At 45.1% G+C, this 22,334-nt stretch overlaps 2 protein-coding genes and 1 long non-coding RNA gene across 4 annotated transcripts in view; 2 read left to right on the top strand and 1 right to left on the bottom strand.

Moving 5' to 3' along the window:
• Positions 1 to 13,518, top strand: part of LOC129540781 (uncharacterized) — a 32,805-nt gene extending 19,287 nt beyond the window's left edge. The window contains exons 2-6 of one of the 2 annotated variants that reach the window (XR_016037327.1): positions 4,392 to 4,656; positions 9,016 to 9,188; positions 9,872 to 9,946; positions 12,187 to 12,381; positions 13,373 to 13,518. Coding sequence is in view for 1 of the 2 variants with exons in the window: in XM_088835909.1 (XP_088692035.1) it covers positions 4,392 to 4,656; positions 9,016 to 9,188; positions 9,872 to 9,946; positions 12,187 to 12,211 (538 nt within the window). In the remaining variant the exon portion in view is untranslated. Of the gene's footprint in view, positions 1 to 4,391; positions 4,657 to 9,015; positions 9,189 to 9,871; positions 9,947 to 12,186; positions 12,440 to 13,372 lie in introns of those variants that run through there. The other variant, XM_088835909.1, reaches the window with a different exon arrangement.
• LOC129540780 (SLAM family member 5-like) lies at positions 6,147 to 21,221 on the bottom strand. The gene is made up of 6 exons (XM_055402177.2): positions 20,887 to 21,221; positions 16,753 to 17,133; positions 14,363 to 14,659; positions 12,155 to 12,286; positions 11,860 to 11,951; positions 6,147 to 11,586 (listed from the first exon to the last, which is right to left on the bottom strand). Exons 1-6 carry the CDS (start codon positions 20,957 to 20,959, stop codon positions 11,494 to 11,496), a joined length of 1,068 nt encoding a protein of 355 aa, XP_055258152.2. The 5' UTR covers positions 20,960 to 21,221; the 3' UTR covers positions 6,147 to 11,493.
• Positions 15,903 to 20,931, top strand: LOC148778214 (uncharacterized). Its single transcript, XR_016037328.1, has 3 exons — positions 15,903 to 15,991; positions 19,774 to 19,886; positions 20,808 to 20,931. It is a non-coding gene; the product is annotated as an uncharacterized LOC148778214 (long non-coding RNA).
• Positions 21,222 to 22,334: the final 1,113 nt, after the last annotated feature.

Raw genomic sequence — 22,334 nt, 5'->3', positions numbered from 1 at the left:
AGACATAATGACTCACCTGGAATGTCAACATATGGACCTGGGACAGGCTGACTTGGATTTCTTTTCCTCAAGACATTAGAGATCCTAATATACTCAGAATCCCATGGATACATTATAGAGGGAGTTGAATCTCAGAGAACGTTAGTGTGGACTTCTGTCTCCTCCTGTTACTGATATGTGAGCACTGTGTCCTGAGACCAGTTGGTCCAGTTGTGTCATGACTAGTTTGGAAGGGCCCTTCCCATGCAGCAAATCTCATCCATCTCTTCTCAGTCTATCCCTCAAGGACCTATGTCAGGCTGTTCACCTCATTTTGAGGGCATGCACTGTGGGGAGTATGATGAAAGCACAGATAAAACCGCCTCCTGGACTAGACAAGCAGCAGGAAGATGTGGGGTGTGGATAAAAACAGACATTAAGGAAGAGCCTTAAATTTGGGAAGAGGCTGACCTGGATAGTCCATGTAGAAAAGGCCGCTATGCTCACCCCACTGATGTAGGTCTTGAAGGTGACCCCTTCGGGTCATATCAAGAGGGGCTGAAGGGACAAAAATGCTTCAACCTGAAGAAGCAGGCCACGAGACACCTCCCTCATGAAGTCTTTGCTGACTGCACCAGCCAGAAGTGACCTCTCCCTCTTCTGAACTTCTTTGTATATTTTTTCCTACATAAAAGTTCCAGGTATTTTAGCTTTATAATTACATAGCTCCATATTAGATCTCTACCCATCAGTGTGAATGTGATTCTCTAGGGCGTGGTTCCCCAGTGTTTTTTGAGCCTTAGGTCTAGAGACCTTTCAGGTCTAAATTTTTAAGCCCAACTGTACTGACAGCTCCCTTTGTATGTCTCAAAGTCATCACACACTCAATCAGTTCAAAATTGAGCACCTAAGCCTGATCTTCTTGAGTGTCTCCTACCCTAGCAAATGATGCATCCTTACTATCACCCTTGACATCTTTTTCTACCTCAATTCCATAGCTAAATGTTCAGTGAGTCTTCTCAGCTTTACTTTCTAAATATCTGTTAAATACATTAATTATACTAATGTCTTTTATCTGCTTTTTTGCACAATATTTCCACTTCCTCTATCTCCCTTATGTCTGTTAACTCTTCAAAATGTTTATTTTGTACTATAGGCTTGATTCCTTTCTTAATCTCTTTGAACAGGTAGTCCACACATATACCCTGATGAGAAAGTCTCCCCATGAATCAGTTTAGTATTTTCTCCAGCTTGAGTCTTTGTAAGTTTTGCCTATTTTTAAGGTAGTTTCTTGTCTCTGGTTGTAAGAATTCACATCCACCCCCATGTGTAGTGCAGGCCTGAATTCCAAATTCTCACATTACTCTCATGGAACAAGGCAAGTTTCAGCCCACATACTGGTCTCCCAGAACAAAAGACAGACACTCTCACAGTAATTCTCCCAACCTCTCATCTAACTTTTCACAGCATCCCTATAAGTTCAAGGCCACACTAATATTTCATCCCCACTTACAGACATATAACATTGGCCTCTAAGGTATATTTCTGGTTCTGATAACCTCTTGGGACACAAGAGTTTCAAATATCACTCAGCTCTTCAACACTGAATTCCCTCTTGTTTCCGAATTTAAGTAGCATAATTTAAACATTTTAATTACATTTAATCAAGTCTGGGGTTTCCCTTGTTGTTCAGCTGGTAAAGAATCAATGCGGGAGACCTGGGTTCAATCCCTGGGTTGGAAAGACCCCCTGTAGAAGGGAAAGGCTAACCACTCCAGTTTTCTGGCCTAGAGAATTCCATGGACTATATACTCCATGGGTTTGCAAAGTGTCACACACAACTGAGCTACTTTCACTTTTCAATCAAGTTGGCTGTGCAGGTAGATTTTAAGAAGAAACTCCTGAGTTACTGTATGTTATTCTCTGGAAAATTCCAAAGTTTCATCATTGTTCCTCACACCCTGCAACAGAGGGCTGAGACAGCCATTGCTTCAGGCAGAGGCCAGAACCCCACTGAGTATGCAAATCTGTGTTCATTCTTTGACTTCCAAAATAGGCAAGAGCCATATTTTATTGATAGAACAAAAGAGACTTGTGTGCTCCAAAATCAGACAGTAGACTAAGAAATGAGAGTTCATTTGGCAAGTCAAAAACTTAAAAGATACCAGGTAAGACATCAGAGTGGTTTTATACATATATCTGGAAGTAAGTAATCATTAAAAGTGCATTAAGGATGAGACTGTAATTAAAACTTAAAAGGAATGTGGTATGCCATTCCCTAGGGGCTCAACAGAAAAGGTCTCTGTGGCAGGGGTGAGGAGCAAGCCAGGTGATAGGAATTCCAGATAAGATGATCAGCAATGCAAATCAGAAGCAGCATGGGTCCCACTTCTTTAGTAGGATAGTACCTACTCCTAGGGAGTCATGTTTAGTAAATTGAGCCACATGTGTTTGGACAATAAAGGGCTTCTCTAGAAGTGCTACAAATTCCCTTTAGCTTGTGTCCCATGTTGGGGAGGTTCAGATGTTCTCATGGGTTCCTATAAGGTACATGAGGTGCTGAGAGGGGCCATAGGCCAGAGAGTGCCTGAGTTCAGAATAAGAAAGGTCAGAGTACAGGGACCTCACTCCAAAGGAGACTGCGGCAGGGACCAGTGTTACCCACACTTGCCCCAGACAAGCAGGAAGAGCTGCATCCACAGAAGATGCAGCAGAGGTAGAGTGAGACCCAGACCAGGCAAAGTTCCCTGGCAAAGCCCCACAAGGATGAGAGAGACAGCCAAATAAACTGAGCTCTCTCCCCGACTCCACAGGCACAGGCAAGCAGTGAGGAACAGCAAGGATGGTGGTTGACTCCTCCCACTGTGGCGATCAAGCACTTGGGTTCTCTCAGCGTGACAGCATTCAGGCTGCTGGCTGTTCCTCTCAGAGGGCATTTTCATACGTTCCCTGGATGCCTCTCCTCTCCCATGCTGGGGATCTCACCTGCCCGGTCATAGGTGACACTCTCAGGACAGCCACCTACCTCGTTCTTTTTGGTTCTTGTGTTGGCTGGTCTGTTTCCATAGGCTCTCTTTGTTGGGGACCTATTGCCTCTCCAGATGCCCTTCTTGTCAAAGTTCTTTTAAGACCCTGTCCTGTTCCGTTCTGTTCCGTCGCTCAGTCGTGTCCGACTCTATGCGACCCCGTGGACTGTAGCCTACCAGGCTTCTCCGTCCATGGGATTCTCCAGGCAAGAATACTGGAGTGGGTTACCGTTTCTACTTCTAGTCAATTAAAGGCATTTTCATTTAGCTCATCAATGCATTTGCAGTTTCTTCCCAATTAGAAGCCAACACCTGAATACTGCAGGCTGTTTCTACAGCATCTCATCCCTTCATTTTCTCAGGTGTAAACCAGACACCTGTCCAGTGCATCCCCAAGCTGCAGGGAACACACATCCAGCTCTCAGAATCGTCTCACTGAAGCCTCTGTCACCATGTTGAGATGAGAGGCAGGTACCCCTCAGATTAGAAGGGGATTTATGCAGCACAGCTCTCTCCAAAGCCATTCTCTTCCCCTTTATCTCCAAATCCTAACCTTAAGTCTTCAGTTTGTGTGAGAGAGGGTTAAGAATCTCAAATGAGTTTTCAGAACCTTCTTTAAAAATTCTACAAATGAAAAAAGTATATGCCTAAGAAGTTTCATTACACTGTCCAAGTGCTAGAGATTGTGAAGGTTCTTTTATTTGTTAATATAAATGTATTTTTCCCACTGGTTGGATGGCATCACTGATTCAATGGACATGAACGTGGGTAAACTCCAGGAGATGGTGGGGGACAGTGAAGCCTGGCATGCTTCAGTTAGTCCATGGGGTCGCAAAGAGTCAGACGTGACTTGGTGACTGAACAACAACAAATTTCCCCATATGTTATTTTATTATTTTTTTAAATTTATTTACTTATTTGGCTATGTCAGGTCCTGGTTACAGCGTGCGGGCTCTTTAGTTATGGCACGCAAACTCTTTAGTTGCAGCATGTGGGATCTAGTTCCCTGAGCAGGGTCAAACATGGACCCCTTGCATTCGGAATGAGGAGTCTAAGCAACTGGACCACCAGGAAGTCCCATGAAGTTTCTGAAAATGCATGTGGAGGGCAAACAGATGTGATTTCAGCTGTGTGTGGCGACAGTTGGGAGGTACCACAGATGAAAAAGAGCTGACAGATGGCTGTCCGCACTTCTCTAAACTGAGATTTGGTACTGCTTTCTCATTATATAATTTTGAAAACTATTTCACATCTCTAGGCCTCAGTTTCTTTAGCTGTGAAGTGCCCGGTCTTCCCAGTTGACTGTTCAGAATGGCATGATATTGGGTGAGTAGCAGTCTCTCCAAATACAATAATAAGCTTTGTTCCCTCTTGCCCCTTTCCCAGATCCTGGCTGAGTAACAATCCATCACACCAGGCTGGTGCAATGGTCACCCTGGACGACAGGGCCACAAAGGACCTGAAGATGACTTGGATAATCAAGGGACCCCCAGGGAGCTGGAGCAGAAGAACCCTGGGACCAAGCTCTGAGTCCGCCCCTGAGCCAGCCCAACTCCAGTCTCACCTGTGTGGTCAATCACCATGTGGACCAGAAAATTGCCACCATAGACCTTGGGGAGCTCTGTTTGGGATCAAAAGCATGCCCAGAAATGTGAGTGTGCCCACATGTATATTAATTTTATCAATTCATATTTTTCTAGAAATTATCCAATTAATGAAGATTTAAAATTGAATAGACATTAATTCTGGAGAAGGCAATGGCACCCCACTCCAGTACTCTTGCCTGGAAAATCCCATGGATGGAGGAGCCTGAAAGGCTGCAATCCATAGGGTCACTGAGGGTCAGACACGACTGAGCGACTTCACTTTCACTTCCACGCATTGGAGAAGGAAATGGCAATCCACTCCAGTGTTCTTGCCTGGAGAATCCCAGGGACGGGGGAGCCTGGTGGGCTGCCATCTATGGGGTCACACAGAGTCGGACACGACTGAAGCGACTTAGCAGTAGCAGACATTAATTAAGAACTACATTCTCTTAAAGAGTTTCTCTAGTTATTATTGTTGCTTTGCTGTTTTAAATGTGAGAAGATCTTGCTGACAGGGTAAGTGATAAATTAGGTGACACTTCCAGCCCTGAGAGCCACAGGATCCCATTAACCAGTTTGTAGCTTTTCTCTCTGGGTGAAAAGCAAAAGCAATTTGGTGGTTCAGCTGGTGACAAATGGTGTATGGAGGGAGTATCCTCACCCTCCACATCCTCAACTACAATTTGGAAATGAGAGAAATAGGATGGATATTTTAGAGGGATTATTTTTTTACTTTTAGAGATTAAATAAAACACTATATATCTGGATCACAGGACAGATATAGCAATTCCCATTGATATCAAGGAAAGTCTTATTCTTACATATGCCCGTAACCAAAAGGATGTCAATCAGAAGGATGGTTAATAAGAAATGGGGCATAAAGAGAGATGAATGACAGAGGCAAACAAAATGCTCCATCAGACTGGCAGGAGAATTCCATGCCCTGGGCAGTTAATTCCTACCATGAATATGAAGAGCTCAGATGAGAAGGCCTTTGGAATCCACACCAGCAGTGTCTGCTCACCTGCCTCAACTCAGTGTGCCCCAAGTAGTCCAGTGGTACCTCAGCTTCCAGTGTGGCCTATCTTTGGGAAGAGGATGACTTGGTCAGGCTAACAGGAATATCCATCCAAGTTAGCAAGTAAACTTCCCACTGTAAATTAATAAATAAACATTCTTATTTTGTTTACCAGGGTCATTTCACATCTATTATCAAGATTTTGCACCCCCATGGCTAAAGGGTAAAATGGAGATTCTGGGTCTTGGCTCAGGACCTACTTGTCAGACTCTGAACCTTGGTGGACACGTTGAAATACAGTTGAACCTTGAATCGTATGGGTTTGAACTGCTAGGTCCATATGTACACGGTGATTTTCTTCAATAAATGTGTACAATAGTACACGCGATCTGTGGTTGCTTGAGCCAGTGGATGTGGAACTGTGAATACAGAGGGGTGACTATAAAGTCATATGGTGAATTTTTGACTGTTCAGGAAGTGGGAGCTCCCTATGTTGCTCAAGAGTCAACTGTAATGACAAGCTGTAGGGTTTTGTCATTCATTCCTTAACTCAATCTATTAGAAACAAAAGACACATTGAGAAACAACTTGGAAAACACATTCACAGACTTTCTTTGCCATGTACATTCCCATTTGAATTTCATGAAGACTTCATATAGGCCCAAGGTTTCAGTTCTCAAACATCTAATGAGTATTTTTAAATATAAGTGGTGCCCAGTTTCAGGATACAGTCCAAGCATCTGTTCATAAAATTCCTGTAGTTGATCTAATGAACATCCTGGGTTGTGAGCAATACATGGGAAGTGTCCATTTGGATAAAAAATCAGACCAAAATTTTTACTTTGCCTGAACTATATAGACTGATGTAGACCATTAGGGGTTATTTCAATAAAGATTCTGAAGCCATAAATCAATAAAATAGAAAGTGGAAATAAGCATAAGTTCGTTAGCTGGTTTAGATGATAAAGTTCTTGTTGGCGTATATGTCGCTTTATCTATCTGAAGCACAGTTCTTATCATGTCACTTCACTGTTCAAAAATTTTAATAGATAATTTTTTTAGTTAGTGTTGTAAAGAAACTAATGATACAGAAAAGGAGACAGACCACGGAAGTTAGCTACTGTTAAATTCTTGACCTACTAACTGTTGGAATATTTCATGCCCATATAAACATATTTACATATATTTACAATATAGGCTAATACTATGCATATTCCATAACTAATTTAATATTTCATGGGAAAATTTCCATTCAAATATATAAGGATACAATTAACTTTTCTTAGTACACAAATAGTATTCCATCGTATGGAGAAAATATACTTTATTTCACCAGTATATAGTGGTCAAGAGCTTCAGAATCCAACTCCAAGATTCCAATTCCAGCTCTGCCATCTATTAGTTATGTGACTTGAGTAAATTCATTGATTTACCAGTGTAGCCATTTCCTGGGAATAATAATGGTATTTGCATTACAGGTTGGCAATTTATACTTTGAGGCCTCAATACGTACTTTCTACAGCCCAGAATAACTAACTGTACCCTGTCACACTAGCTATGGAGAAAAATAGCACATGGAGGCGGGAGGAGGCCACCAGAAAGAGTTTGCAGTTTTGTATAGGGAGGTCAGTGTAGGTCTTACTGAGAAGTTCACATCTATAAAAGGACTTGAAGGAGGTCAGGGAATGAGACATGGATACCTCGAAGGAGAGAATTCTAGAGAGGAAGGAGCGTGCATGGAGTATTGAAGAACTGGCAGGAAGCCCAGTGTCCTATAGTGGATTAAGGAAGGAGGGGTGTATGGGAGAGGAGGCCAGCCGATACAGAATCTTCCAGATAAGTGGAAGTTTTGAGCAACATGGAATGTGATGGGGTAGTTTTGAGCAATAAGGAATGTGATGCAACTTAGGTTTTGAAAAGATTCATCTGGGTAATATTATGAAAATAGACATTAAAGGATTAAGGATAAAAGGGGGAGACTCTGAGGCAACTGTAATTATCCAAGTGAGAAATGATGACAAAATTGGACCAGGGAGGTGGTAAGAGGCATTTTGTTATCAACATATTTTTTTCATATAGATATACAAAAATAAGTAGTCAACTATATATAAAATGTTGAGCTATCAGTATTTTCTAATAGAGAGTAAAAAAGAAATGAAAATGGAGCAAAAAGAAGGAAGTCAAGGATGACATCAAGGTTTTATGGCCAGAAAAAAGGGACGGGTTGAGGTGATATTTGGAGGGATAGGAAACTATATAGGAAGCATGTTTGGGGGGTCTGAGTTTAAGCATGGCAAGATGGAGATTCCTGTTATACATGCAAGTGGAAATGTCAAGTAAACAGTTGAATATTCACACTGTGGAGTTTAGGGGACAGATCACATCTCTAATTCCTTTTTACCAGGTAAGGTCATATAGTCACAAGATTACTGCATGGCCAGAGCATCAAACAGAAATGAGTGTAGACAGAGAAGCGAGGTGGTCTGGGTGGTCTGGGTATGAACCTTGGTTATTCCAAAATTTAGAGGTTGGAAAGATACTGATAAAGAAAACTACGAGCAACCACCCAGTAGGTAGAAAACAGCAAAGTGAAAACAATGTTTCCAGGAAATATATATCCACTGTGGCTGAGAATTTATGGGAAATGAGGGAGGACTGAGAATTGACCACTAAATTTAGCAATGTGAAGTTCCCTGGTGATTGGGAAAAAAAGCAGACTCAGTGGAGATGTAGGGACATTGCATAACAAGAAAGAATTCAAGAGAGAAAGAAATTTCTACAAGTAAGGTCCATATGGTCATGAAAACATGTTCAGCATGATATGCAATTCAGAAGCACAATGAGATACTACTTCATCAGCACTAGGATGGATGTAATCTAAAAATAACAAGAGTTGGTGGTAATGTGGAGAAATTCTCACACACTGCTGGTGGAACTGCAAAAATTGTGGTGTAAGATGGAAATGAAAGAAGTGGAGGAGAATGGAGTACAGGAAGATTTATAAAGGATAGCACAGTGGAAGTTGGTAACTGATTGGGTATCCAGAATGACAGAGAAAGGAATCAAAATGAGTGAAATTATTATCCTCTGTGATCATGCCTATATAACTTACACTCATGAGAACGTCTGTAGAATACTTAATATCCCTGGATTTTAATTTTTCATTTGTACATGGGGGATTTCAGCATCACATAATTCTTGAATGAAATTATGAATAATAATGGAAAGGGAAGCTGACTTGAGAATAGAGATGCTGAAATCCACAACACACCTTGTATAAGAGGAAGGAACTCCCATAAGACCCAAGAAGAAGCATCTCTGCTTCAAATGTCTCCTCTGAACCAAAGCACAGGAACTGTCATTGCATATCTCCCACTCACATCTCCCACTCTGTTGTCTTCTTAAGGAACAATTCCCCTTTCACCCACCGACTGCTCCATTCATTATCAGGATGAACTCATTCAAGTTGAGGCACTTGAGTCAGAACCAGGAACCTTGGAAGAGGAACAAATGGAAGATACTCTTTTCTGAATACTCCAGTATTCCAAGAACTTCATTGACCATGTGGCAAAGGAAAAGGTATGAATGCTGGAGTTACCTAGCTTTGAATTTAACAATTTGCTCTGCTACCAACTATTTTGGGATATTAGTTGCTTGTCCTACAAAATAGGAATAGTAATTGCAACCCCATAGACTGTAGCCTACCAGGCTCCTCCATCCATGGGATTTTCCAGGCAAGAATACTGGAGTGGAGTGGATTGCCATTTCCTTCTCCAGGGGATCTTCCTGACCCAGGGATTGAACCTGGATCTCCCACATTGTAGGCAGATGCTTTACCATCTGAGACACCAGGGAAGTCCAGGAATAGTAATACCTACTCTAAAAGAGTTCTTATAAGAATAAGAAGAAATAATATTTATAAAGTTTATGGGACAAAAGTTGGTTCAATATAGGCTTGGAATGTTGAGTTCCCTTCTTTTTTCTTTTTTGTCTTATGCTTTGGGAATCGAGGTGTGTGGGAGGGGGTCAATGGGTGGCCACATCTCACAGTGCTTCTGGACTGATGGTACAGATACCAGCCATGACCAGTCACCTAGGATTCCAGTGAGAGAAATCATCTTCTTCCCTCTCAGCCTGACAATAAACAGACTAGAAACAGCCTTATTAAGGAAACTCTGCTTCTCCCTTATCCAGCAGGATCTTAGCATTGCTTCTTATTATAGCTCAAGATTTTAATTCAGAACTTTTCTTTCTGAGGTCAGAAATGAAGAAGCTGAGATTGCTGAGCTGGGTGGGAAACCAAGAGATTCAAGAATGCAGGCCAGCAGACAAAAGGAGTGAGTTCATCTCCAACTCAAGAGCTGGGACTGAAGGCAGGAGACAGAGGCTTTGAGGAGAGGAAGACCCCCCAGGAAGAGAAGATCCCACACAATACAGTGCAGGTGACATCAGGTCCTCAAGCAATGTGAGGGCGGAAGCAGGGTGGGGAATCCGGCAGGATTGTTGGGGTTCATCACATCCATCTTTGCTTCCTTGTGGACTTACTCTGAGATCAATCTGCTGAGTTCCTGTGGGAGTTGAGAGGCAGAATAGCTCAGACAATTCACAAAGAGAGGTGTTTGTCTCTTTGACACGTGACGGCCTCCTAAAGCCATGACACCCTCCTGAGGAAGCTCCAGGTGATGCAGGCAGGGAAAACTGATGACCAACCCAAGTCAAACTATGGCAGCCAAACTGGTTATGTCAATTGTGTCCAAAAAAGTTAGATGTGGGAGAGACCATTTCCAAATCTTTGGGTACATGTAGACCATGTGACCTGGAAGGGGGTCTAGGATTGGGTTGAATGCTAGGATTCCAACAGGCAGGGACAGGAGTAAGGGGCAGGGAGGGAGCCATCATTTCAGGCAAAAGTATGTGAGTGAGCAAACAGGAGGCTGACTAGGATCTGAGGCCAGCAGGTTGTGGGGAATGAGGGTCAGTAGAAGAGGCAGGAGAGGGCTGGTTCACACCTTCCCACAAGCTTCACTTCTCACAGCAGCTTCATTAGAGTGTCTGTGTGTGGGGCGGGGGGGGGAGAGTAGCACACTGCACTTCCATTCTAATGACCCCCCCACCCCAGACAGGAATGCCCTGAATCTGCTTTTCTAAGAACACAAATCCCAACGTGGATCCTTCTGAGACAGAGGTTTTGAAGGACCAGAAACAGTACAAACTCCCTCACCCACCCCACAGGAGGCGGATTTGAGGTCCACGAGCTGAAGCTGAGGTTAGTTAGTACCAATGATCAGGAACAAAGTCTGGACCACTGCATAATGTACACTGGCTATCCCCCCAGCACACATACCGACAAATAGACATACACACACAAACACACTGCCCGACATACAACTTTTGCCCTACACAGGGGCAAAGAAACCTCAGGCCAGTCCTTTATGAGCTCCCACCTACCCATGCTGCCTCCGCAGACGCCCAGCACAGCACCCAGCACCAAAGCCTAACCTTGTCCTCTGTAGTCTGGTCAACACCTTTACACTGTCTCCATGCCTGGGCTTGAGTGCTCGGAAAGATACACACCAGTCACACAGCAGAGGCTGTGGGGGTTATCATGTGCAGGAAGGTCCTCTTTGGGAAGTTTCAGAAGAGGGGCTAGGCGCTGGGTCAATGATGGAAGAAGAGGTCTCGTCCTGCAGGGTGAGGATCTTGAGTGAGAAGACAGCTGGGGAAGTTGACAGAGGTTGGGAGAAGGCCACATGTGTGCAGGGACTTGGCGGGAGGGTCACAGGGGCAGCTGGAGCTGGACCGGAGCTGGGAGATGCAGGTGTCTGCAGGAATCAAGCTCCGAGTGGAGGTGTCCTAGTAGTTCTGATTCTTCTGCTTTCTCCAATTAAATTATCTTCATGGCCTCCCTTTCTGGCTTGTAGACCTCACTGTAGACAGTACTAGACTCCTTTTCTTCTAAATGTTGTTTACCAACACCCTAGGAATTAAAGTCAGAGAGTTTCTAAAAAAGCTGAGAGAGGCCCTAGAGTGACCCAGAAGGAAGCAGTGCTGCTGACAAGAAATGCATGTGAATTCCCCCAAAGTGACCAGCACTACATTGGCCCCAAGTTTTAAATTTTCTTAGTAAACACCACTGACCACCTGGAGAGAGTCAAAAAGACAGCTGGGCCGGGAACAGCAGACGACTGGGTTGACAGACCCAGGAGATAGACACACGAGATCCCAGACTGGGCTCAGCTCCCATCCTCACCTTGTGTGTGACCTCTCCAGACCTCTGCTGGCTCAGCTCCGCATACTGGATGCCACCATCATTGTCCCTGTGATCCTCCTGAAATTCTACACCTGCGTCATACACAGAGTGGAGCTTGAACCTCGGTCTTGAAAGCATATACCTTCCCCCATGGCAATGAACCCAAGGCCAAGCCCACACCCGCCTTCCCCTTCTGCATTGATATTCCTTGAGCAGCAAAATGCAGGAGGAAGGCAGCCAAGGGGTCAGTGGGGGAGGGGTGGAACCTGGGGCAAGAAGCAGAAATGCAACCTGCCTCTTTCAGTCTTCATCTTCTTCTTCCCATAGGTTTTCCAAAGGAACAGTCCAATAACGAGGATCAACAGCATAATCACGACAGCTCCTATGATGGCTGGGATGGTCTTAACTCTGTTGTTTCTAGGTGAATCTGTTTTCCTCACACAGAAAGAATAAAGAAAATTATGGCAAACAGAACTTGAGACACTCATTGCCGAGGAAAGATACAGAAGAGCAAGTGGAGAGGTATGAAGCTAAAGAGGAAGGGGCAAGGCAGTATCATTCACTCAAGGTCCTGAGCTTCTGCTTGATGCCAAGGACACTGAGATAAACAATACAGGTCACCCTGGGGAAGATGGAGAAAATACCAACGTCTTCCAGTCAGAGAGACAGCAGTGCAGTAGAAGTTAACACCTTATACACTGGTCTTCATGGATGGCCTCCCAGAGGAGGTGATGCATAAACTTCACCTTTGAGGGAGGAGTAGGAGTTTACCAGATATTCAGGCTGGGCATAGCTTTCCAGAAAGGAGGAGACACGGCTATGTCAAATCTGCAGCCCTGGGGGTTGCAATCATTCCCGATCAGCAGGCAGGAGAGGGACAGGGCAGGGACAAGCAGGGTGAGGATGATCAGAGAGAAGAGAGTCTCTTTCCAGAGGGTCTTATGGGCCATGCTGAGTGTTGAACTTTATCTGAGACTCCAGAATGGGACCAAGGGAAAGGTATCATGAGATTTTAAGTGATGCTGACATATCAACTCCCACCAGCAGCTCATGGGGGATGGGTTAGAGGGGCTGGACTGCACACAGGATACCAGGCCATTCGTTCACTCAGTGAAATACTGAGTGTGAATAGTGCCAGAGGCTTTGTTTGGTATAAGTCTTTGGGACTCTATGGGAGAGGGTGAGGGTGGGATGATTTGGGAGAATGGCGTTGAAACACGTATGCTGTCATATGTGAAACGAATCACTAGTTCAGGGTCAATGCATGTTATAGGATGCTCGGGGCTGGCATGCGGGGATGACCCAGAGGGAGGATAAAGGGAGGAGGGAGGTGGGAGGGGGTTTCAGGAGGGGGAACTTATGTAAACCTGGGGCAAATTCATATCAATGTATGGCAAAACCAACCAATATAATATTGTAAAATAATTTGCCTCCAATAAAAAATAAATTAACTACATAATAAAAAAAAAAAAAAGAATTCAAAGGCGAACAGAACAGGTCCTCTGCCCTCCAGGTGTTCCAGACTATGGAGAAGACAATCCCATCAATAGCATTGCTATTCAGTGTGGGGTGGCCATGGACTGCTCCTTAAAGCGGATGATGCCTCAGGCAGGATGGTTACAGCAGCTGCAGTGCCTTCTGCAACATGAGATTGAGGTACCCTTTGCTCAAACTTGATTCATAACAGAACTATAACCAAGTTCTGGACATTGGTTATACACCAGTGCCCTGAGGGAAATCCTTCAATAGGAATAAGCAAGGAACTCTTGATTTGGGAGGTTTGATGGTAGAGGAAACAGCATTTCCAGAGGCTCAGAAGTTTGTAACTTCAGGACACAGTCAGGGAAGCCAAGCAAACAATTCAGAGTGAAGTGTGTGAGGTAAGGAACATGGGCAGAGGAGCTTGGCAGCCCTGAATCCTGCAGGGAGTCCCTGGGTCAGACTCTGACAGATGATACAGACCAATCACAAAATCCAGTTGTTTTTCAAAAGACTACAGTGGATGACACACTATGGATAATGGATGAGGTAGGAGAAGTGCTGGAAAATTATTGCCCTGGACCAGATCTGACACTGCCCTGCAGCAGGTGGGAGGGAAGGAGCTCCCAGAGGGCAACGGGCAGGCAGGTGCAGGCAGCAGGGAACATGGGTCAGGGGAGGGGTCTAGGGAATGCTTTTGCTGCTGCAGCCCCAGTTCTCTTTGCATCCCCCACACCACACCTGCTCTGCCTCCAGGGCCAGCTGGGACTGGAAGTTGCTCATCTGGAGGTGAACCGAATTGATTTGCATCAAAAACAAATTCCTTTTTTTGGGGGGGGAAAGAGGGGGATGGAGAGGCAGGCATGGACTTGAGAGACAGTTAATGCAGACATGAGCTGACTATACCTCCCAGGCTCCTGAAAGGGGTGACCTGGTGGGAAGGTGGTGCTAATAACATGGTGGGAAGTAAAGCCCAGAGCCCTTAGCTCTCAGAGCGCCCGTCCCCTCTGGCAGGTGCACTCACCAGAGACACAGACTTTCCCAAGGTCTAAGGTGGCAGTTTTCTGGCCCACCTGGTTGCTGACCATACAGGTCAAGCTGCCACTGGGCTGGCTCAGGGGCAGGTTCAGAGTCAGGTTCCAGGAGTTGGAGGGTAGTTCTGATGTCACTCTCTGCTCCAGCTCCTTGGGAAGGCCCTTGATCTCCCAGGTCACCTTCAGGTCCTCTGTATCTCCTGGGGCTGTGCACTCCAGGGTGGTATTGCACCAGCCTGGTGTGAAGGATGCTGACTTGACAAGGATCTGAGGAAGGGGTATAGTTCCTGAGAGAGGAGGGACAAAAGAATGGAGCTCACATGATGGAGAACATTCCAGTCTGTACATTCTCATCCATTATCTCACTGAAACCCTGGCATTCTCCCTTAATGATAGTGAATGCATTATGTAGATAAATAGAATTTTCCCAGTACTTAATACATAGCAAATGACAATAAAGAAGGGAACCACTGAATTAAGCCATATGTGGTTTCACTAGATTGTGTGCATGTTGAGGAAGCGTTAAACATCTCCAACAATAAAATAAAGCCTGATCCCACCTTCCCAAGACCAATTATTTCTAAGAAAATGGGGCTCCTTCTGGACGTGGAGGAAGTCTCAGACAGAAGGGCTAATCACAGATCAGGAACTTGGCCTCTTCTTCTGCTCAGATAATGCCTGGGATTTTATAGCTTGTAGAGAAGAAGACGCCTGGTCAGAGTTGGGAGCGCAGAGAAAGGTTCTGTGCTCCCAATGGTGGAGACACGTGTGGGAGATGCAGTGGCAGTGTCAACTACAAACTGGCACTTGCTATCTCACTCTACGAGGGTCAAATCATGTGCTGCTGCAGCTGCTGACCGTCACACTCCGTTGAAGGAGTTCAGGGTGGAGAGCAGAGATGAGGCACTCTGTGCTGGTGCGGGGGAGCGGGGACTGGCAGGACAGGTCTTCAGATAGCTAGATATTTTCAGGAGCATATTTTATGAGCCCAATTCTGGTATCTCATTGTATCTAGAAAAGCACTAAAATCCTTCGTGGTGATGACTGTTCCTGGTGACTAGAAAAAGCTTCTGGAGACTAGTAGAAAACCTCTGGAAAAAAAAGTTCTTATTGCTTTTATTCCTCCTTCACCAAAGTCACATATACACTGACTTTTCCCTCTCATTGGAGCAGTTTCTCAGAGCTATCTGGGGTACTGTTTCCTAGGCTGCCATCCTCATTTTGCTCCAAATAAAAACTTAATTCATAATTCAAACATCGTGCATTTTTTTAAGTCTATAGTAGCAACTAGGAATGATAAGTCTGAGTCTGGTTAGAACATGCCACTGAACTTGAGAAGCGACATACTGAAAAGTTGGTCATAGAAATCACATGGGGACCTAAAGCAGCCAACAGTCACCCTCTTACAGCAGACATTTTCCCATGCAGGCAGGGACTTCCGGGAAAGAAAGTGTTGGCTAAGTGAGGCTCTCTGGAAGTGCTACCATGTAACCATTCTCCTACATCTACCCAAGCATCTAGAGCTGGATTGCTGGAGTCTTTGTGAATGAGGCTGGCCTTGGACTGGCGCTGAGTAGAAGGAGAAGAGGCACTGACTACACATGAATTTCTGAATTATGGTAGGTGAATAATGGGCCCCAAATACTTCCATATCTAATCCTCAGAACCTATGACTATGATAGGTTACAGGGCAAGGTGGAATTAAGGTAAAAGAATTAAGGTGCTAATCAGCTGGCTTCAAAATAAGGAGACTGTTCTGATTACCTGGTTGGGACCAATGCAATCACAGGGGTCCTTAGAAATGGAAGAAAGAAGAAAGAAATGGTCAGAGGGATTAGAATGTGAGAAGAATTGGTCCCACTACTGCCAGCTTTGAAGGTAGAGGAAGGTGGTCACAGCCAAGTGACGTAAGCAATCACTAGGAGTGGAAAATACAAGTAAATGAATTTCCTCTGGGACCACTATAGAGGGACACAGTCCTGCCAACAACTCGACTTTGGCCCAGTGTCTGACTTCTGACCTAGAGCCTAATAATATAAAAAATGTGTGCTGTGTTCAGCCTCCAAATTAAAGCAGCATTATAGCATCTACAGATAAACAATACACCCATTGAGTAAACCTAGACATATAAAGAACAACAATTGCTATGGCAATATCATTTCCCCAAATTTCCATTCTCCTCTCCCAAAATTCTAAAGTGGTTTTATCCCTGGAGCGAATCTCAACTCCTCTCACTATTTGCAGTAAACCCACTTATCCTAGTTCAAGAGAGAAAATAGTCTGAACGCTGTTGTCTGGAAGGGATCCTGAAAAATGGAGTCTACCTGATACTCCTAGCTCAAAAGAAGGAAGGAAGCCATGGTGAGGAGGTATTGCTTACCATAGACAGTGAGGAGGAAAACCTGGGTAAATTCTATTCCTCCAGGGAAGCTGGCTCGAGCCCGGTACTGCCCACTGTCCTCTCGGATCAGGTTCTCAATCCTCAGGGATGTCACATTGGGTACATGGACCCTGTGCTCGTACTTGTCCTGGAGGCTGACCCAGGTTGGGGTGTCTGACCCACGGTGGACTTTCAGCAGGACTCTGTAGTTTGACTCAGGGCCAAAGCCCCATGAGACCTCCTCTGGGTCAACTTCTTGATTCTTGGTCAGATGAAACAACACAGAACCTCCTTGGATCCCCTGCAGGGGAACATAGGCTCCAGAATCCTGAACTCCATGACCATGTGCTGCAGAACTCTTGACCCCAGTGCAGCAGACACCTAGGGCATGGGACACAGGAGCCATACATATATATATATATATATATATATATTATCAGTAACAATAAAGGAGAAAACTACATAATCTATATTTTAAATGAAATTCATCCAATATACTCCCTTAATTCTTAGGAGGCAGCCTAGTAAAGTGAATTTAAGCAATTTTAGAATTAAATCCTGGTTCTAGTGAATTATTACCTTGAGGAGGTAACGTAAATTTTCTAATCTGGAGTTTCCCCACCTACCTCATAAATTGAATGGGATCATGGGGCTTCCCTGATAGTTCAGTTGGTAAAGAATCTGCCTGCAATGAAGGAGACCTGGGTTCGATCCCTGGGTTGGGAAGATCCCCTGGAGAAGGGAAAGGCTCCCCACTCCAGTATTCTGGTCTGGAGAATTCCATAGACTGTATAGTCCATAAGGTCACAAAGAATTGGACACAAATGAGTGACTTTCACTTTCATGTATCAAAAGAGCCTACCAAATGCATAACTGTAGGATTAGCTCCTTAATTGTTGTCCCTTGTGTTCACATCCTTTTGTAATGCCCTCCCTGGTGAATGGGCTACATCTAGTGACTGGCTTCCGAAGAATAGACTAGAGGAGACATGATGGATGTCACTCAGTGATACTAGGTTATACAAGACTGTGACTACCTCTTGCTTACACATGCATCCTCTCTTTCACTCTCTCTCTCTTGCTCACTCTGAGGAATCCAGCTGTCATGTTGTCAGCTGCCTAAGGAGGGGCCGAAATGACAAGAAAATGAGGGAGCTTCTGGCCAACATCTAGAGAGGAACTGGGACCCTCAGTCCAACAGCCACAGGAACTGCCTCCCAGCAGCAATCTCTCCAGAGATCTTGGAATCATAGCTTGCCCAGTGGACCATGGGCTGATGCAGTCCCAGCCCCAGCTAAGACTCTAACTTCAGTCTGGGAGACCTTGAGTCAGAGGACCTAGCTGATCCAACCCTAAGCCCTGACCCACAGAAACTGTGAGACTGAGACTATACCCAGTGGTGTTTAAGGTACTACATTTTGTGGTGATTCGTTACATAGCAATAGATACCTAACACAAATATGAAGGCTGCTACCCTTCCTGCTCTTTCTAGGCAGTGCAGTAGTCAGGAAACTACAGACTGTGCTGTGTAACAAACAGTTACAATACCTCAGGGTCTTAGTCCCCATCGCAGGTCCCATGAGAGAGTGAGGGAGAGGCCCTGTCATACATGGAGGAAACTCCACCTCCTTGTAGCTGCACCCACGGAACTCACAGCGTCCTCATAGGCTCCCAGCCCCACAGCAGGAGGGGAGAGAGGAGGATCACACAGGGGTTTCACTGCGACTGTCCACAAGTAGTGTGCTCTCTGCTCATGTTTTTCGACCAGACTCATGACAAGGCCCTGGCTAACTGCCAAGGTCTAGAATACGAGGGGGAGAGCAAGTGATCATTTAATGAGCTCTACTGTCCCTGCCACCAAGACAACACTCCCAGTCAGCCCCTGCCAGGTCACAGTGGTCCTTCCTCAGACATGCTCCTGGAGAGCTGTGACCAGTGGGCACACTTGCTGCAGGGCCACCACCTCCTGAGCCCACCTTCCCTCTTCAGACATGGGCCCAAGGGACCTGATACCCTTTACTCTTTCTGGGGACTAAGTAGGACAGAACAGGATGAGGGAAAGTCCCTTATCCTGAAAAGATGATCGATCTGCTTCTTCCAGCAGGTCAGGATGCACCTACTGGTCTCAGTTCCTCTATAGATGTTGGTCAGAGGCTCCCTCAGTTTCTTTTCAGCCTTCCACAGTCCCAGTCCTCTTTTCAATTCAATAAATTCTCACCATTTCAGACCTGTCTCCCTCTGGCTGTACTTATTCTCATTCCTGGCTCTCACTGGAAGCAGAGAGTAACACATGCCTGTGTTCACATGCCTAAGGATTTCAGATATTTCTTTGTATTCATTTAATCAGTCATCTCCTCCAGGTCAGGCCTTAGGGGACATCTATCCAGGCCACCCCTGTCACAGAGGAGGAGGTTCCCCAGGAGGTGAATCTGTCCTGGGTCACACAGGGCAGAGCCACACCTGGCACCAGGGCTCCCCTCTCCCAGACCAGTGCTTCTCCCCTGCAGGAGCTCCCACCAGCTCCCCACCCTGTCCCTGTCCTCCCCAGGAGTTCCCCTTCCAGCACCACTATCTCATCACCAGGATCTGAGCAGCTCCTGGAGACTCATCCTCCAGCTTTCCTCTCCTGAGAAAGGGGAAGTAAGTACTTAGAGGGGTTTAGCAGGGCAAGGACTTCTGGCCAGTGGAGTGTTAGCCAGGAGCCTGTCCAGACTCCATACTTGCTGGAAAAACAGGAACCAGAGAGAGAGGAAGCTCAGCCCTGAGGGTGAAGGGAGAACCCACCCTGGGGGGGATGGTGAGCTGAGCTATGAGGAAGGTGGAAGACTTGGAAAGAGAAGGAAGGGAGTGAGAGATGTGATCTACAAAAGATCTAATCCAGAAGAAGAAAATAAAGCCAGGAAGAGTGTGGTTACAAACAAGATAGGGTTTGTTTAAATAATATAAGATTTAATAGTTGCAAATTAATTTACAATTTTTTCTATTTTCCCTCTCTTTCTTTTATGTAATCTTCCAACCCCAGAGCCTGTGGAGAAAACTCTAAATAACAGGACTTATTTTCAAGTTACATAAAATTGAAGAGAAGAGGAGCTATATTTTACCGTTACCTTATAGAGTTACATTACTGAAAAGGAGGTAAGGTTTTATAAAGCTCATTCTTAATTCAAGACATCTGTTTATAAACAGTCTATAATTCATTAAATTTCATATAGTTCCTGAAAGTTCATTTAGAGGCTGGAATACTGAAAAAATAATTAAAATTTTTTAAACTTTAATTAAAAATAAAAGCTTAAACAATAAAAGCTTTCCAACTTTCTCCAGAATTCATAATTCCTTGGGCATTAGTGTTTACTCAGTAGTTTTTAATTTTCTCATACATAATCAGTCTCCAGGAAGTCACGGATATAATTTGGGTTTTGTCCAGTCTTTAGCTCACTTTTCACTTAACTCCCCATAGTTTTCTACGTCTCTTTCCCTTCTTTCCTCCTCTAGTTCACCCACTTCAAGAGCCCACTTTACCAGTCTACACTTTCATTCTTAGTTTCTCCATAATCTTACAACAGGTGGTATACAGAAACCCTTAAATTTGAGAAGCTGCTCTTCCTTTTACAAAAGCAGAATTTCATTTAATTGCATTTAACATCCTTCATCTTGCCCAAAAACTCAAGACTACAGTTGTTTCCTCTAACTCAGACACAGGGCTCTAGTCAGCCTTCTTCTCCCCAGGACAGCTGCACAGACTGTCACATTCCCTCTGAGTTGAGACCAGGGAGCCTTGTTTCCCCAGCCCGTCCACGTCAAGGAGCCAGCTTCTTAGTCTCTCCCTCTCTCTGCAGGCAGCTCCCGGCTCACCCAGCTTCACGTTTCTGCTACAGAGACAGACTTACCTTCCTAGAAATGTTTTCCTTAATGTAGTGAAGGCTGCCTGAGCTCCGGTGTCTCAGACTCACCACAACAAGAAGATCATTTTGTTCTTCTTTTCACCCCAGGTCTCTGAACCAAAAGCTCTGTGTTTGCTAAATAATTGCAGAGCTTTTTTGTCTTTTTGTTCACCAGGGACACAGGACATGGAAAGGGCACCCTGCCTCCCTGCTCCACCCAGAGGCCCTCCCTCTCAGGAGCCCGGATCACTCACTGAGGAGGAGGCTGGTGAATCCCAGGAGCCTGGAGGCCCCGCAGAGGTGGGGGTCTTCTGAGCAGGGCCCCATCACAGGCTGCCTGCCAGCCTGTGAGGCCGCAGAGGAAGCATCTAGGAGGAGGGAACGTCACTCAAAGGGCACTCCTGTTTTCTCCACCCTTAGGGCGGGGCTGACATGTTTAAATGGAGAGCCCACCAGCCTGTACTAAACCACTGGAAGCGTTTCCTATTAATTTCACCAGCACCTACATTAAGACCTCAGAAAACAATTGCAGAGTAAATGTATAAACAACTCCACTGTATTGCAGATACCCCAACCCTGTGGTCACATCAGCCTGGATAAACTCTGGAAAAAAATTTCCCAACATAACAGCCACTGTCCCATTCCACTGTGCGGCCTCAAGCAAGTCACCTGAGTCCACTCTGTGCTTCCGGAAACTGCTCTGCTGCATCTCAGACAAGAGAATATCCAATACTGCTTTATTCCCTCCAACCACATCTAGTTAGGGGGGAATGAATCCTTTAGTCAGAAACTTCTGTAAGGAGTCAAAATCCAGGCAACTCGCCCTCTGGTCACTTTCGGGGTGATGAGGAGAGAAAGTCTCATATTTTTCCTCTACTCTTGGAAGTACTGTGAGGACTGTGTGCGTCTGCTTCAGAGTTGGGGAGGGAGGAGGAGCCTAGAGAAACAGCAATGCAGCTACAGGCCAGGGTCACTAGGAGAGAGCCAGACAACAAATATTCCAACATTCCATGCTGGCAGAACACCAGGGACTTTTCGGAAATCCAGATATCTAAGGTCAGTTCAACACATCAGCTATCCTATGCAGCTGGAAAATCTTTATCAACACCCCTAACTTGTCTAGGTCTTATTATACATTTTAAATTTATAGATTTATGAAAGACAGATATTACAATTATCCTCCGTTTGACACATGTGGAAACAGGGTCCAACGAATTTAGTGAATAAACCCAAGATTGGAAAGTCAGCACGTAGTACAGCATGGCCTGGGTCCAGGTCCCTGTACTTTCAGTCCACTGGCCTTTAGAGACCCAAGTCCCTCTCAGTGCAATGAATCTCATACACAACCATGTTCTATATGGATCCCACCAGCCTGTACTAAACCACTCAGAGGTTTCCTATTAATTTCACCAGCACCATAATTTCTCATGGTTTCAGTCCTTGAGAAGTCACAGGAGGGGGAAGGAGACCTAGCCTGGCCCAGGACAGACCCTCACCTTCCTTGCATCATTCCAGACAGTAAAACTAAGACATACGGCTGCATCTCAGCAGCCTCTGAGATCAAGGCAGCCCTTGACCAATCACTGTTACCTCTGCTTGCACTCACTGTGTCACAAACAGCCCAACCCAAACCTGCAAAGGCTGGTCTGAGAAACTGCAGTTGGTCAGTCTCCCAGGTCTGACCCTCATTGTCTGTGACCTG

This window comes from Moschus berezovskii, chromosome 4 (genome assembly GCF_049115385.1).
Source record: "Moschus berezovskii isolate FMDL1 chromosome 4, NW_MosBer_1.0, whole genome shotgun sequence".
Lineage (NCBI taxonomy): Eukaryota > Metazoa > Chordata > Mammalia > Artiodactyla > Moschidae > Moschus > Moschus berezovskii.
Note: the sequence above shows the minus strand (reverse complement) of the source record. Positions and strands in the feature narration are given on the sequence as shown.

Bases quoted from the DNA above. Each gene is read 5' to 3' on its own strand.
- LOC129540780 (XM_055402177.2), bottom strand. From the start codon at position 20,959: ATGGGGCCCTGCTCAGAAGACCCCCACCTCTGCGGGGCCTCCAGGCTC. The intron at 17,134-20,886 runs GTGAGTGATCCG...CCCATGCCCTAG, and splicing joins ATTCACCAGCCTCCTCCTCA to GTGTCTGCTGCACTGGGGTC. The intron at 11,952-12,154 runs GCAGGTTGCATT...TGTATGACGCAG, and splicing joins GAAGATGAAGACTGAAAGAG to GTGTAGAATTTCAGGAGGAT.